The sequence below is a fragment of the Aphelocoma coerulescens genome, unplaced genomic scaffold, assembly GCF_041296385.1.
Source record: "Aphelocoma coerulescens isolate FSJ_1873_10779 unplaced genomic scaffold, UR_Acoe_1.0 HiC_scaffold_116, whole genome shotgun sequence".
NCBI lineage: Eukaryota > Metazoa > Chordata > Aves > Passeriformes > Corvidae > Aphelocoma > Aphelocoma coerulescens.
This window is the reverse complement of record NW_027183474.1, coordinates 674,083-690,097: the sequence shown is the minus strand read 5'-3', so window position 1 is coordinate 690,097 and position 16,015 is coordinate 674,083. Positions and strand designations below refer to the sequence as shown.

Here is a 16,015-nt window from a genome sequence, read left to right as displayed (position 1 = left end):
TCTGGGGTTTCGGGGTGGTTTTTGGGGTTTCGGGGTGTTTTTTTGGGATTTTGGGCTTTTTTAGGGTTTTGGGGTGGTTTTTTGGGGTGGTTTTTTAGGGTTTCGGGGTGGTTTTTTGGGGTTTCAGGGTGGTTTTTGGGGTTTCGGGGTGTTTTTGGGTGCTTTCAGGGTGTTTTTGGGGTATTTCGGGGTGGTTTTTTAGGGTTTCAGGGTGGTTTTTGGGGTTTCAGGGTGGTTTTTTAGGGTATTTCAAGGTGTTTTTGGGGTGTTTTTGGGGTATTTCGGGGTGTTTTTTAGGGTTTCGGGGTGGTTTTTTGGGTTTCAGGGTGGATTTTTAGGGTTTTTGGGCCATTTCAGGGTGTTTTTGGGTGCTTTCAGGGTGGTTTTTGGGGGTATTTCAGGGTGTTTTTTAGGGTATTTCAAGGTGTTTTTGGGGTGTTTTTGGGGTATTTCAAGGTGTTTTTTCGGGTTTTAGGGTCTTTTTTGGGGTTTCGGGGTGGTTTTTTGGGGTATTTCAGGGTGTTTTTTAGGGTTTCAGGGTGGTTTTTGGGGTTTTGGGGTGGTTTTTTGGGGTATTTCGGGGTGGTTTTTGGGGTTTTGGGGTGTTTTTTAGCGTTTCAGGGTGGTTTTTTGGGGTTTCGGGGTGGTTTTTTAGGGTTTCGGGGTGGTTTTTTACGGTTTTGGGGTGTTTTTTTTGGATTTCGGGGTGTTTTTTAGGGTTTTGGAGTGGTTTTTTTGGGGTTTCGGGGTGGATTTTTAGGGTTTTTGGGCCATTTCAGGGTGGTTTTGGGTGCTTTCAGGGTGTTTTCTGGGGTTTCGGGGTGTTTTTTAGGGTTTTGGAGTGGTTTTTTGGGGTTTCAGGGTGGTTTTTTAGGGTTTTTCGGGGTGGTTTTTTAGGGTTTTTCGGGGTGGTTTTTTAGGGTTTTTCGGGGTGGTTTTTGGGGTTTTGGGGTGTTTTTTTGGGATTTTGGGGTGTTTTTTTTGGGGTTTTGGGGTGGTTTTTTGGGGTTTCAGGTTGGTTTTTTGGGGTATTTCCGGGTGTTTTTGGGGTGTTTTTGGGGTATTTCAAGGTGGTTTTTAGGGTTTTAGGGTTTTTTTTAGGGTTTCAGGGTGGTTTTTTGGGGTGATTCGGGGTGGTTTTTTGGGGCATTTCAGGGAATTTTTGGGCCATTTCAGGGTGTTTTTTAGAGTTTCGGGGTGGTTTTTTGGGATGTTTTTTAGGGTTTTGGAGTGGTTTTTTGGGGTAATTCGGGGTGGTTTTTTAGGGTTTCGGGGTGGTTTTTGGGATTTTGGGGTGTTTTTTAGGGTTTTGGAGTGGTTTTTTTTAGGGTTTCAGGGTGGTTTTTTGGGGTTTCAGGGTGGATTTTTAGGGTTTTTGGGCCATTTCAGGGTGTTTTTGGGTGCTTTCAGGGTGTTTTCTGGGGTTTCGGGGTGGTTTTTTGGGATTTTGGGCTTTTTTAGGGTTTTGGGGTGGTTTTTTGGGGTGGTTTTTTAGGGTTTCGGGGTGGTTTTGGGGGGTTTTGGGGTGGTTTTTTAGGGTTTTGGGGTGGTTTTTTGGGGTTTCAGGGTGTTTTTTGGGGTATTTCGGGGTGTTTTTTAGGGTATTTCGGGGTGTTTTTTAGGGTATTTCGGGGTGTTTTTTAGGGTTTCAGGGTGGTTTTGGGGGTTTCAGGGTGGTTTTTTAGGGTATTTCAAGGTGTTTTTGGGGTATTTCGGGGTGTTTTTTGGTGTTTTTCAGGGTGTTTTTTAGGGTTTCGGGGTGGATTTTTACGGTTTTGGGGTGTTTTTTTTGGATTTTGGGGTGTTTTTTAGGGTTTTGGAGTGGTTTTTTAGGGTTTCGGGGTGGTTTTTGGGGTTTTTGGGGCTCACCCAGCGCGTGCAGGGCGCTCAGCGCCAGCTCCCGGCTCCGGGGGGACCCCGAGGGCTCCAAAGCCTCCAAAATCTTGGGGAGCAGCTGGGGCAGCCAGGGCTGCACCCCCTCCCCTGGGCAGCCCCAAAACGGCCCCAAATCAGCCCCAAATCAGCCCCAAAATCCACGAAAACCATCCCAGAATAACCCCGGATTCATTAGAGTTCATTAAAGGCTCCAAAACGACCCAAATCCCCCCAAAATCCCCCCAAAATCGCCCCAAAACTCCCCAAAATCCCAACTTTTCCCACAAAAAATCCCAATTTCCCTCCAAGATTCCCCTCAAAATCCCCAAAATCCCCATTTTCTCCCCAAAATCCCCCCAATTTCCCCCCAAAAACCCCAATTTTTCCCCCCAAATCCCCAATTTTCTCCCCAAAATCCCCAATTTTCTCCCCAAAATCCCCATTCTTTCCCCAAAATCCCCCCAAAATCCCCTGAATTTCCCCTCAAAATCCCCATTTTTGCCCCCAAATCCCCGACTTTCTTCCCCAAATCCCCAATTTTTTCCCAAAATCCCCAAATTTTCCCCAAATTTCCCCCCAAACTCCCCAAAATCCCAATTTTCCCCCAAAATCCCAAATTCTCTCCCCAAAATCCCCAATTTTTCCCCCAATTTTCTCCCCAAAATCCCTCCCAAAAATCCCCTAAATCCCCAAATTTCTCCCCAAAATCCCCAAATTTCCCCCCAAATCCCCAAATTTTCTCCCAAACCCCCAAACTTCTCCCAAATTTCCCCCAAAGTCCCTCCCAAAAATCCCCATTTCCCCCCAAAATCCCCAAATTTCCCCCAGAATCCCCAAATTTTCCCCAAATTCCCCCAAAATCCCTCCGAAAAATCCCAAATTTTCCCCCAAACCTCAAATTTCTCCCAAACTTCCCCCAAAATCCCTCCCAAAACCCCCAATTTCCCCCCAAAACCCCCAAATTTCCCCCGAAATCCCCAAATTTCCCCCCAAAATCCCAAATTTCCCCAAATTTCCCCCCAAAACCTCAAATTTCCCCCAAATTTCCCCCAAAATCCCTCCCAAAACTCCAAAATTTTCCCCCAAATCCCCAAATATTCCCCCAAAATCCCCAGATTTCCCCCAAACCCCCAAATTTCTCCCAAATTTCCCTCCCAAAACTCCCAAATTTCCCCCCAAAACCCCAAATTCCTCCCCAATTTCCCCCAAAATCCCTCCCAAAAATCCCATATTTCCCCCAAAACCCCAAATTTCCCCCCAATTTCCCCCAAATTCCCCAAATTTCCCCCCAAAATCCCTCCCAAAAATCTCCAAATTTCCCCCCAAACCCCCAAATTTCCCCCCAAAATCCCCAAATATTCCCCCTAAATTCCCAAATTTCCCCCCAAAATCCCAAATTTCCCCCAAAATCCCCAAATTTTCTCCCAAAACCTCAAATTTCTCCCAAATTTCCCCCCAAAATCCCTCCCAAAAATCCCCAAATTTCCCCCCAAAAATCCCCAAAAATCCCCAAATTTCCCCCCAAATCCCCAAATTTTCTCCCAAAACCCCCAAATTTCCCCCAAAATTTTCCCCCAAAACCCCCAAATTTCCCCCAAAATCCCTCCCAAAAATCTCAAATTTCCCCCCAAATTTCCCCCCTAAATTCCCAAATTTCCCCCAAAATCCCTCCCAAAAACCCCCAAATTTCCCCCCAAAATCCAAAATTTCCCCCCAAAATCCCAAATTTCCCCCAAATTTCCCCCAAAATCCCCAAATTTCCCCCAAATCCCCCAAATTTCCCCAAAAATCCCCAAATTTCCCCCCCAAATCCCCAAATTTCCTCCCAAAATCCCCAAATTTGCCCCAAATTTCCCCCAAAACCCCTCCCAAAAATCCCAAATTTCCCCCCAAAACCCCCAAATTCCCCCAAATTCGCCCCGAATTGCTCACCCAGCGCCTCCAGCAGCGCCTCCAGCACAAACCAGTCCCGGGGCTCCGGGGAACTGGGGGAGCCCCAAAATCCCCCCAGGAGCGCCGGGAGCGCCTCGGCCGCCAGCTGGGCCAGCTCGGGCTGCTCCCAGTGCAAACCAGTACCGACCAGTAAGGGCGGGGGACGGCCCAGGGTCACCCCCCCCGAGCCTCCCAGTGCTCCCAGTTTTCTGTCCCAGTTCTGTCGCAGGAACTCCCAGGAATTCCCAGGAACTCCCAGTCCCTCCCAGTTCCCTCCCAGTAACTCCCAGTTCCTCCCAATCCCCTCCCAGTTCCCTCCCAGTAACTCCCAGTCCATCCCAGTCCATCCCAGTCTCTCCCAGTTCCCTCCCAGTCCCTCCCAGTCCCTCCCAGTTCCCTCCCAGTCGCTCCCAGTCTCTCCCAGTCCCCTCCCAGTATAAACCAGTAACCCCAAATCCCCCCCAGTTCCCTCCCAATCCCCTCCCAGTCCCCCCCAATCCCCTCCCAGTCCCTCCCAGTCCCCTCCCAGTCCCTCCCAGTCCCCTCCCAGTTCCCTCCCAATCCCCTCCCAATCCCCCCCAATCCCTCCCAGTCTCTCCCAGTCCCCTCCCAGTATAAACCAGTAACCCCGAATCCCCTCCCAGTCCCTCCCAGTTCCCCCCCAGTCGCTCCCAATCCCCTCCCCATTCCCCTCCCAGTCCCCCCAATCCCCTCCCAGTCCCTCCCAGTTCCCTCCCAGTCCCTCCCAGTCCCCTCCCAATCCCCTCCCAGTTCCCTCCCAGTAACTCCCAGTCCATCCCAGTCCATCCCAGTCCATCCCAGTCTCTCCCAGTCCCTCCCAATCCCCCCCAGTCCCCTCCCAGTTCCCTCCCAGTCCCTCCCAGTCCCTCCCAATCCCCTCCGAGTCCCTCCCAGTCCCTCCCAGTCTCCTCCCAGTATAAACCAGTAACCCCAAATCCCCCCCAGTTGCCTCCCACTCCCTCCCAGCCCCTCCCAGTCCCTCCCAATCCCCTCCCAATCCCCCCCAATCCCTCCCAGTCTCTCCCAGTCCCCTCCCAGTATAAACCAGTAACCCCGAATCCCCTCCCAGTTCCCTTCCAGTCCCTCCCAATCCCTCCCAGTCCCTCCCAGTCTCTCCCAGTCCAAACCAATCCCCTCCCAGTCCCTCCCAGTCCCTCTCAGTCCCCTCCCAGTCCCTCCCAATCCCCTCCCAGTCCCTCCCAATCCCCTCCCAGTCTCTCCCAGTCCCTCCCAATCCCCTCCCAGTCCCTCCCAGTTCCCTCCCAGTCCCTCCCAGTCCCCTCCCAGTCCCTCCCAATCCCCTCCCAGTCCCCTCCCAGTATAAACCAGTAACCCCGAATCCCCTCCCAGTCCCTCCCAATCCCCTCCCAGTCCCTCCCAGTCCCCTCCCAGTCCCTCCCAATCCCTTCCCGGTTCCTTCCCAGTTCCCTCCCAATCCCGTCCCAATCCCCTCCCAGTCCATCCCAGTCCCTCCCAGTCCCCTCCCAATCTCCTCCAAGTCCTCTCCCAGTCCCTCCCAGTATAAACCAGTAACCCCGAATCCCCTCCCAGTCCCTCCCAGTCCCCCCCAAGCCCCTCCCAATCCCCTTCCAGTCCCTCCCAGTCCCTCCCAGTCCCTCCCAGTCTCTCCCAGTCCAAACCAATCCCCTCCCAGTCCCTCCCAGTCCCTCCCAGTCCCCTCCCAGTCCCTCCCAATCCCCTCCCAGTCCCTCCCAATCCCCTCCCAGTCCCTCCCAGTCCCTCCCAATCCCCTCCCAGTCCCTCCCAGCTCCCTCCCAATCCCCTCCCAGTCCCCTCCCAGTCCCTCCCAGCTCCCTCCCAATCCCCTCCCAGTCTCTCCCAGTCCCTCCCAATCCCCTCCCAGTCCCTCCCAGTTTCCTCCCAGTCCCCTCCCAGTCCCCCCAATCCCCTCCCAGTCCCTCCCAGTCCCCTCCCAGTACCTCCAGCTCCTCCCGCAGCTCCCTCAGCGCCGCCGCCGCCGCCCCCCTGACCGCGGCCTCGGGGTCTCCCAGGCCCCCCCGCAGGGCCCCCAGCACCGGGCCCAGGAACCTGCGGAGGCCACGCCCACCCCCCCCTCAGGCCACGCCCACCCCCCCTCAGGCCACGCCCACCCCCCCTCAGGCCACGCCCACCCCATTAAACCCCACTTCCATATATGGTAAGCCACGCCCACATCGCCATATACGGAGTTAAGCCACGCCCACCGTGCGGTACAGGAGGTTAAGCCCCGCCCACATCGCCTTATATGGAGTTAAGCCACGCCCCCAAATTTAACCCCGAAATCGCCCCCCCCAAAATTCCCTGAAAGATCCTTAAAAAAAAAAGGAGAAAAATGCGAGAATTTCACCCAAAATCGGCCCAAAAAAAATCCCGGAAATGTCAAAAAAAATCCTCAATAAATTCCCCAAAAAATGCTCAAAAAAGAGAGAAAAATCTGAAAATTTCACCCAAAAATCGGCCCCAAAAAAATCCCGGAAATGTCCAAAAAAATCCTCAAAAAATGCTCGAAAAAGAGAGAAAAATCCCAAATTTTCACCCCAAAATCGGCCCAAAAAAAATCCCGGAAATGTCCAAAAATTCCCCGAAAAATCCTCAAATAAAAAGAGAAAAATCCGAAAATTTCACCCCAAAATCGGCCCCAAAAAAGTCCCGAAAATGTCCAAAAAAATCCTCAAAAAATTCCCTGAAAAATCCTCAAATAAAAAGAGAAAAATCCGAAATTTTCACCCCAAAATCGGCCCCAAAAAAAGTCCCGGAAATGTCCAAAAAAAAGCCTCAAAAAATGCTCGAAAAAGAGAGAAAAATCCGAAAAATTCACCCAAAAATCGGCCCCAAAAAATGTCCCGGAAATGTCAAAAAAAAGCCTCAAAAAATGCTCGAAAAAGAGAAAAATCCGAAAATTTCAGCCAAAATCGGCCCCAAAAAAAGTCCTGGAAATGTCAAAAAAAATCCTCAAAAAATGCTCAAAAAAGAGAGAAAAATCCCAAATTTTCACCCAAAATCAGCGCCAAAAAATGTCCCGGAAATGTCCAAAAAAATCCTCAAAAAATGCTCAAAAAAAAGAGAAAAATCCGAAAAATTCACCCAAAAATCGGCCCCAAAATTGTCCTGGAAATGTCAAAAAATTCCCCGAAAAATCCTCAAATAAAAAGAGAAAAATCCGAAAATTTCACCCAAAATCGGCCCCAAAAAAAGTCCCGGAAATGTCAAAAAAATCCTCAAAAAATTCCCCCAAAAATTCCCTAAAAAATCCTCAAAAATTCTTAGAAAATTCCCCCAAAAAATTCCCCCCAAATTGCCAAAAATCCCCCAAAAATCCCCAAAAACTCAGAATTCTGAAAGCTCCAAAATCCCCCAAACTCCCCCCAAAAATTCCCCAAAAATTCCCCAAAATTCCCCAAAATTCCCCAAAAATTCTGTATTCTGAAAGCTCCAAAATCCCCCAAATCCTCCCCAAAAATTCCCAAAAAATCCCAAAAAAATCCCCAAAAATTCTGAATTCTGAGAGCTCCAAATTCCCCCAAATTCCCCCCAAAATTCCCCAAAAATTCTCAAAAATTCTGTATTCTGAAAGCTCCAAAATCCCCCAAATCCTCCCCAAAAATTCCCAAAAAATCCCCAAAAATCCCAAAAACTCCCCAAAAAATCTCCAAAAATCCCAAATTTTAAAAGCTCCAAAATCCCCAAAAATCCCCAAAAATTCCCAAAAAATCCCAAAAAAATCCCCAAAAATCCCCAAAAAATTCCCCAAAAATCCCCAAAAATTCCCAAAAAGTCCCCAAAATTCCCCAAAAATTCCGAATTCTGAGAGCTCCAAAATCCCCCAAATTCCCCCCAAAAATCCCCCAAAAATCCCAAAAAAATCCCCAAAAATCCCCCCAAAATTCCCGAAAATCCCAAATTTTAAAAGCTCCAAAATCCCCCAAATCCTCCCCAAAAATTCCCCAAAAATCCCCAAAAATTCCCAAAAAATCCCAAAAATTCCCCAAAAATTCTGAATTCTGAGAGCTCCAAAATCCCCCAAATTCCCCCCCAAAATTCCCAAAAAATCCCCAAAAATCCCAAAAACTCCCCAAAAAATCTCCAAAAATCCCAAATTTTAAAAGCTCCAAAATCCCCAAAAATCCCCAAAAATTCCCAAAAAATCCCAAAAAAATCCCCAAAAATTCCCCAAAAAATCCCCAAAAATCCCCCAAAAAATCCCCAAAAAATCCCCCAAAAACCCCCAAATTCTAAAAGCACCAAAATCCCCCAAATCCCCCCCAAAAACCCCCAGGCAAGCCCCCCCCCCCTCCCCCCTCCCAGTCCATCCCAGTCCCCTCCCAGTTCAACCCAGCAAAGCTCCCTAAGCCCCGCCCCCACAACCCCTGCCCATATAAGGCAAGCCCCGCCCATATAAGGCAAACCACGCCCATATAAGGCAAGCCCCGCCCCCTCCGCCTTAAGCCCCGCCCCCTTTTGCCCATATAAGGCGCCGCCCTCACCGCTGCCGCAAGGTGGCGCCACAGCCCCGCGCCAGCGCCGCCAGCGCCAACAGCGCCCCCTTGCGGCCGCCGGCGGCCGCGCTCCGGCTCGGCCCCTCCAGCAACGGCAACTTCCGGGTTCGGCCCGACCCCAAAATCGGCCGATTTTCACCCAAAAAAACGGGCGGGGGGAGGTGGAAACCAAGTGGGGAAGGGGGGGGGAGAAGGAGAAGGAGAAGGGAAAGAAAAAAAAACGGGAGAAAAAGAGCGAGAATTAGCGAGAAGGGAGGTGGGAAAGGGTCCCCGGCTCGCCCCAAAAATCAGCAGGGAAAGGGCCCCAAAATCGGCAGGAAACGCCCCAAAATCAGCGCGGGCGGGGGGGGGGTGGTGGAATTCCTGAAATGTTCCAAACCCCCACCCAAAAGCTCCAAATTCCAGGGATTTTTCCCTCAAAATCCACCCGGGTTTCTACCCGGAAGGTCCTGGAAGGTGCCTAAGAAACCCCGGTAAAATGGAAATGAAATCGGCCTTAAAAATTCCAAAAAAATCCCCCAATTTTGTAGCCTCACCCCGACGTCAAAATTCCCTCCAACTCTGCCCAAAATTCCTGATTTTTAACCCCCCGCGAGGCCAAAATGTCCAAAATTCGCCTCAGAATTCCCTCCAGGACCCACAAAGTCTCCAGCAAAGGTCCTGAAAGGTCACCAAAAAAACCCCCAAACCCGCCCAAAAAATCCTTCAAAAATCCATCCAAAATTCCCAAAAAATCCCTAAAAATCCTCCCCAAATCCCCCAATTCCCAAAAATTCCCCAAATCTCCCCCTCAGAACCCACCAGTTCCTTCAGCAGCTTTTCGGGGGGCAACCCCTGGGCCAGAGCGTCCAGAGCCTGTGGGGACCAAAATTGGGTCAAAATCCCCCAAATTTGGGGGAAATTCCCCAGGAAATTCGGGGGATTCTCCTTGAATTTGGCAGAAGTTCCAAAAAAAAGGGGAAAAACCAACCAAAAAAGGGGAAAATCTGCCCCGAAAATGGGGGAATTTGGGCCTAAATTGGGTTAAAATTCCCTTAAAAAGGGGAAATTCCGGAGGAAACGGGGAAAATTGCAGCAAAATCGGGGGAATTCCGTGAAAAGTGAGGGAAATGGGGGTTGAAATGGGGGGAAATATTGGAAATTAGGGAAAATCTCCTCGGAAAAAAGGAGAAAATCTTCCCGAATTTGGGTGGAAATGTGCCAAAAGTGGGAAAAATTCCCCAGGAAATGGGGAAAATGTCCCAAAACAGGGGAAAACCTTCCAATTTCGGGAAAACTCCCCCCAGAGAACCAAAATTCCCTGGAAAACCTCTCCTCAATTGGGATAAAACCCCCTCGAAATGGGGAAAATCCCCCCGAATTCCACCGAAAGTTCACGGGGAAGGGGGAAAAAAAAATCCCCAGGAACCAGGAAAATTCCAAAAAAAAAACGGGAAAAACCCCCGGAAAATTTGGGGAAAAGGCCAGAAAATGTGGGAATTTTACCTGGGCGGCGGCGTGGCGGGGGCAGGGCCCCTCCCCCCCCTCGGCCTCATCCCAATTTTCCTCGGGATCGGGATTTTCCGGGCGGAGTTCGGCACAAAGAGGGACCAGGAGCCCCCTCAGGACCAGCGCCAGGAGCCCTCCTCGGAGCAGAGCCTGCACCAGTAGAAACCAGTAGAAACCAGTAGCCTCCCAATCCCCTCCCGGTCCATCCCAGTCCATCCCAGTCCATCCCAGTCTCACCCTGGGTCTCTTCTGTGCCAGGAACGTGACCGTGGCCAGCGCCCGAACCCGCACGGCGTCACCCCGGGACTCGTCGCCGGCCACCTGCGGGTGAAATCTCACCTGAATATTCTCCAAAAAAACTCCACGGGGGGGGGATCTTTTGGAATTCCAGGGATTCCCTAAAAAAATTCCCGGGAATCGCCCCAAAAATCCTGGGATTCACCGGCGGGTTGGAAGGGTAGACCTGGTGTCCCATTGAGCCCATTGGGATTTTATTGGGTAGACCTGGTGTCCTAAATCCCCAATTTACTTCAGTGGGTAGACCTGATGTCTAAAATCTCTATTGTCTTTAATGGGTAGACCTGGTGTCCCTATAACCTCCATTGTTTTCAATGGGTAGACCTGGTGTCCCTGTATTCTCCATTGTCTTCAATGGGTAGACCTGGTGTCCCTCTATTCTCCATTGCATTCAATGGGTAGACCTGGTGTCCCTGAATCTTAATTGTCTTTAATTGACAGACTTGGTGTTCCTGAATCTTAATTGTTTTAATGGACAGACCTGGTGTCCCTGCATTCTCCATTGTTTTCAATGGGTAGACCTGGTGTCCCTATATTCTCCATTGTCTTTAATGGCTAGACCTGATGTCCCTATAATCTCCATTGGCTTCAATGGGTAGACCTGGTGTCCCTATATTCTCCATTGTTTTCAATGGCTAAACCTGATGTCCCTCTATTCTCCATTGTTTTCAATGGGTAGACCTGATGTCCCTCTGTTCTCCACTGCCTTTAATGGGTAGACCTGATGTCCCTGTATTCTCCATTGCATTCAATGGGTAGACCTGGTGTCCCTGACATCTTCATTATCTTTAATGGGTAGACCTGATGTCCCTGTAGTCTCAATTCTATTCAATGGGTACATCTGGTGTCCCTGAATTCTCCATTGTTTTCAATGGGTAGACCTGGTGTCCCTGAATTCTCCATTGCCTTCAATGGGTAGACCTGGTGTCCCTGTAGTCTCCATTGTTTTTCAATGGATAGACCTGGTGTCCCTGCTTTCCCCATTGCCTTTATTGGGTAGACCTGGTGTCCCGAAACTTTTGGGGCTAAAAGTTCCCATTTTGGGGCTGGAATTCCCAAATTTTGAGATGAAAGCCGAGTTTTTTTGTTTTTTTGGGCTTACCTGAAGGCAAAGCTCCAGCATGGGCCGCAGGTGTGGGATCAGAGACTCGGGATTGGCTTCCAGGAACTCATCCAGGACTTCCAGAGCGTTGGCAGCGCAATCCTGAAGACAAAATTCCCGGAATTCAGCCCAAATTCGGACAGATCCGGCCCCAAAATCCTCGGGATTTGTCCCAAAAATTCACCTCATCCATGTTCAGGAGCTCCTGGAGAGCCCGGAGGATGTCGGGGACCAGGGAGCGAAGGAGTTCCTGGGGGAAAAGGGGGGAAAAATGGGAAAAAAAGAGTTAAAAATGAGCCAAAATTGGGAGGTTTGGCCTCAAAAATTCCCATTTTCCAACGGGAAATTCCAAGGCGGGGCAAAAAACGAGGATTGAGGGGGGAAAACCCTTTTTTGTCCAAAACCCCCCATTTTTATCCCAAAAAATCCCCATTTTTGCCCAAAAAATCCCCATTTTTGTCCAAAAATCCCCATTTTTATCCCAAAAATCCCCATTTTTATCCAAAACCCCCCATTTTTATCAAAAAAAACCCCCATTTTTATCCAAAAATCCCCATTTTTATCCAAAAAAACCCCATTTTTATCCAAAAATCCCCATTTTTATCCAAAAAATCCCCATTTTTATCCAAAACCCGCCATTTTTATCCAAAAATCCCCATTTTTACCCAAAACCCCCCTTTTTTGTCCAAAAAATCCCCATTTTTATCAAAAAAACCCCCATTTTTACCCAAAAAAAACCCATTTTTATCCCAAAAATCCCCATTTTTGCCCCAAACCCCCCATTTTTATCCAAAAACCCCCATTTTTACCCAAAAAATCCCCATTTTGGGGGAAAAAGGGGGATTTTGGGTGGAAAAGGCAAATTTTGGGTGGAAAAAGGGGATTTTGGGTGAAAAAAGGGGGATTTTGGGTGGAAAAAGGGGATTTTGGGTGAAAAAAGGGGATTTTGGGTGAAAAAATAGGATTTTGGGTGAAGAAAGGGGGATTTGGGGTGGAAAAAGTGCAAATTTTGGGTGGGAAAAGGGAGATTTTGGGTGGGAAAAGGGGATTTTGGGTGAAAAAAGGTGGATTTTGGGTGGAAAAAAGGGGATTTTGGGTGGGAAAAGTGCAAATTTTGGGTGGAAAAAGGGGATTTGGGGTGGAAAAAGGGGATTTTGGGTGAAAAACGGAGATTTTGGGTGGAAAAAGGCAAATTTTGGGTGGAAAAAGGGTATTTGGGGTGAAAAAAGGGGATTTGGGGGGAAAAAGGGGGATTTTGGGTGGAAAAAGGCAAATTTTGGGTGGAAAAAGGGGATTTTGGGTGGAAAAAGGGGATTTGGGGTGAAAAAAGGGGATTTGGGGTGGAAAAAGGGGGATTTGGGGTGGAAAAAGGGGGATTTTGGGGTGGAAAAAGGGAGATTTTGGGGCACTCACCGTCCTGGTGCCCCCCAGGGCGGCCGCCAGCGCCCCCAGCGCTGCCAGGGCGGCTCCCAAGGTTCCGGCAGAGTTGGCGGCCCCGAGCCCCCAGCGGCAGAGCCCGGCCAGGGCGGGGCCACGGCGGGAAAGGGCGGGGCCGGCCACGCCCAGCGCCACGCCCAGGCAGCGCAGCGCCCCCTGCAGGAGGGAACGTGGGCACAGTTGGGGCGGTCGGGGCATCTGGGGGATTTTTGGGGGGTTTTTAGGGAATTTTTGGGGGTTTTGGGGGATTTTTTAGGGATTTTTTTTGATTTTTTAGGGGATTTTTTTGGGGTTTTTTTTGGATTTTTGGGGGGTTTTTTTGGGCTTTTTTGGGGATTTTTTTGGGGATTTTTTGGGATTTTTTGGGGATTTTTTTTGGATTTTTTGGGGATTTTTTTAGGAATTTTCGGGGATTTTTTAGGATTTTTTTAGGATTTTTGGGGAACTTTTTAGGAATTTTTTTGGATTTTTTTGGATTTTTTGGGGATTTTTTTGGGATTTTTTTTGGATTTTTTAGGATTTCTTTGAGATTTTTTCGGACTTTTTTGAGACTCTTTTTCGATTTCTTGGGGATTTTTTAAGGATTTTTTTGGGATTTTTTTTTGAGTTTTTGGGGATTTTTTTTTTTATTTTTTAGGATTTTTTGAGGATTTTTTTAGGATTTTTTAGGATTTTTGGAGGATTTTTTTAGGATAATTTAGGATTTTTTTAGGACTTTTTTGGGATTTTTTTAGGATTTTTTTTGGGATTTTTTAGGATTTTTTTAGGATTTTTTGGGAATTTTTTTTGGATTTTTTTGGGACTTTTTAGGGATTTTTTTGGGTTTTTTCTGGGATTTTTAGGGATTTTTTTAGGATTTTTTAGGCTTATTTTTTGGATTTTTTGGGGATTTTTTGAAGAGTTTTTAGGACTTTTTTGGGGATATTTTTAGGTTTTTCTTCGGATTTTTTTAGGTATTTTTTGGAATTTTGGGGGGATTTTTTTTGATTTTTTAGGGGATTTTTTCGGGTTTTTTTTGGGTATTTTGGGGAATTTTTTGGTATATTTAGGGGATTTTTTTGGGATTGTTTGGGATTTTTCTGGGATTTTTTTAGGATTTTTTGGGGATTTTTTAGGATTTTTTTAGGATTTTTGGGGAATTTTTTAGGATTTTTTTGGGGATTTTTTTTAGATTTTTTGGGGATTTTTTAAGGATATTTTGGGGATTTTTTTGGGATTTTTTAGGATTTTTTGGAGATTTTTTCGGACATTTTTGAAATTTTTTTACGATTTCTTGGGGATTTTTTAGGATTTTTTTGGGGATTTTTTTGGACTTTTTTGGGATTTTTAGGAGATTTTTTAGGATTTTTGGAGGATTTTTTTAGGATAATTTAGGATTTTTTTAGGACTTTTTTGGGATTTTTTTAGGATTTTTTTTGGGATTTTTTAGGATTTTTTTAGGTTTTTTTGGGAATTTTTTTTGGATTTTTTTGGGACTTTTTAGGGATTTTTTTGGGTTTTTTCTGGGATTTTTTTGGGATTTTTTAAGGATTTTTTAGGGATTTTTTTTGGATTTTTAAGCGATTTTTTTGGAATGTTTTTGGGATTTTTCGAGGAGTTTTTAGGATTTTTTGGGGATATTTTTAAGTTTTTCTTCGAATTTTTTTAGGTATTTTTTGGAATTTTTGGGGGATTTTTTTGCAATTTTTGGGGGATTTTTTGGGGATTTTTGGTGGATTTTTTGGGGATTTTTTGGGATTTTTTGGGGATTTTTGGGAATTTTTTGGGGATTTTTTGGGGATTTTTTTTGGATTTTTTGGGGGATTTTTGGGAATTTTTTGGGGATTTTTTGGGATTTTTTGGGGGATTTTTGGGAATTTTTTGGGGATTTTTTGGGATTTTTTGGGGATTTTTTTTTGGATTTTTTGGGGGATTTTTTAAGGAATGTTTGGGGATTTTTTAGGATTTTTTTAGGATTTTTGGGGATTTTTTTTTGATTTTTTGGGGATTTTTTTGGGATTTTTTGGGGGATTTTTTTCCATTTTTTTGGGGATTTTTTTGGACTTTTTTGGGATTTTATTTTTTATTTTTTAGGATTTTTTGAGGATTTTTTTAGGATTATTTAGAACTTTTTTAGGCTTTTTTGGGGATTTTTTAGGATTTTTTTAGGATTTTTGAGGGATTTTTTTGGAGTTTTTTTAGGCTTTTTTGGGGATTTTTTAGGATTTTTTAAAAATTTTTGGGGAATTTTTTTGGATTTTTTTGGGATTTTTTTAGGAATTTTTGGGGATTTTTTTTAGGACTTTTTTAGGATTTTTGGGGAATTTTTTAGGATTTTTTTGAGATTTTTTCGGACATTTTGGAGATTTTTTTACGATTTCTTGGGGATTTTTTAAGGATTTTTTGGGGGTTTTTTGGGATTTTTTTGGGGATTTTTTGGGATTTTTTGGGGATTTTTTTTTGATTTTTTGGGGATTTTTTTAGGATTTTTTAGGAATTTTTTGGGGTTTTTTTTGGATTTTTTGGGGGATTTTTTGGGATTTTTAAAAAATTTTGGGGGAATTTTTTAGGAATTTTTTTGGATTTTTTAAGGATTTTTTTGGGACTTTTTAGGATTTTTTTAGAGATTTTTTCTGGGATTTTTTAGGGAATTTTTTTAGGATTTTTTAGGGATTTTTTTAGGATTTTTTAGGGATTTTTTTTGGAATGCTTTTGGGATTTTTTGAGGAGTTTTTAGGATTTTTTGGGGATACTTTTAAGTTTTTCTTCGAATTTTTTTAGGTATTTTTTGGAATTTTGGGGGGCTTTTTTTGCAATTTTTTGGGGATTTTTTGAGAAATTTTTGGCGGATTTTTGGAGGATTTTTTGGGGGTTTTGGAGGATTTTTGGGGGATTGTTTTTGGGGTATTTTTGGAGGTTTTCCGGAAGGTTCCGGCAGAGTTGCCGGCCCCGAGCCCCCAGCGGCAGAGCCCGGCCAGGGCGGGGCCACGGCGGGAAAGGGCGGGGCCGGCCACGCCCAGCGCCACGCCCAGGCAGCGCAGCGCCCCCTGCAGGAGGGAACACGGGCAGAGTCGGGGCGGTCGGGGCACTTGGGGGATTTTTGGGGGGGTTTTAGGGAATTTTTGGGGGATTTGGGGGATTTTTTAGGGATTTTTTGGGGGTTTTTTTTGGATTTTTTTGGATTTTTTTGGGGATTTTTTCGGATTTTTTTGGGGATTTTTTGGGATTTTTTTGGGATTTTTTTTGGATTTTTTGGGGATTTTTTTAGGAATTTTTGGGGATTTTTTAGGATTTTTTTAGGATTTTTTGGGGATTTTTTTAGGATTATTTAGGATTTTTTTAGGATTTTTGGGGGATTTTCTTTTTTATTTTCTTGGGACTTTTTAAG

At 46.2% G+C, this 16,015-nt stretch overlaps 1 protein-coding gene across 1 annotated transcript in view; it reads right to left on the bottom strand.

Moving 5' to 3' along the window:
- The window catches only part of IPO4 (importin 4), a 66,834-nt gene that overhangs the window by 32,473 nt on the left and 18,346 nt on the right, over window positions 1-16,015 (bottom strand). The window contains exons 6-15 of the mRNA XM_068998461.1: window positions 12,625-12,804; window positions 11,396-11,461; window positions 11,212-11,313; window positions 10,050-10,133; window positions 9,810-9,962; window positions 9,126-9,179; window positions 8,313-8,422; window positions 5,769-5,877; window positions 3,808-3,928; window positions 1,870-1,983 (exon numbers count right to left, since the gene is read on the bottom strand). Of these exons, the coding sequence (XP_068854562.1) occupies window positions 1,870-1,983; window positions 3,808-3,928; window positions 5,769-5,877; window positions 8,313-8,422; window positions 9,126-9,179; window positions 9,810-9,962; window positions 10,050-10,133; window positions 11,212-11,313; window positions 11,396-11,461; window positions 12,625-12,804 (1,093 nt within the window). The remainder of the gene's footprint in view (window positions 1-1,869; window positions 1,984-3,807; window positions 3,929-5,768; window positions 5,878-8,312; window positions 8,423-9,125; window positions 9,180-9,809; window positions 9,963-10,049; window positions 10,134-11,211; window positions 11,314-11,395; window positions 11,462-12,624; window positions 12,805-16,015) is intronic.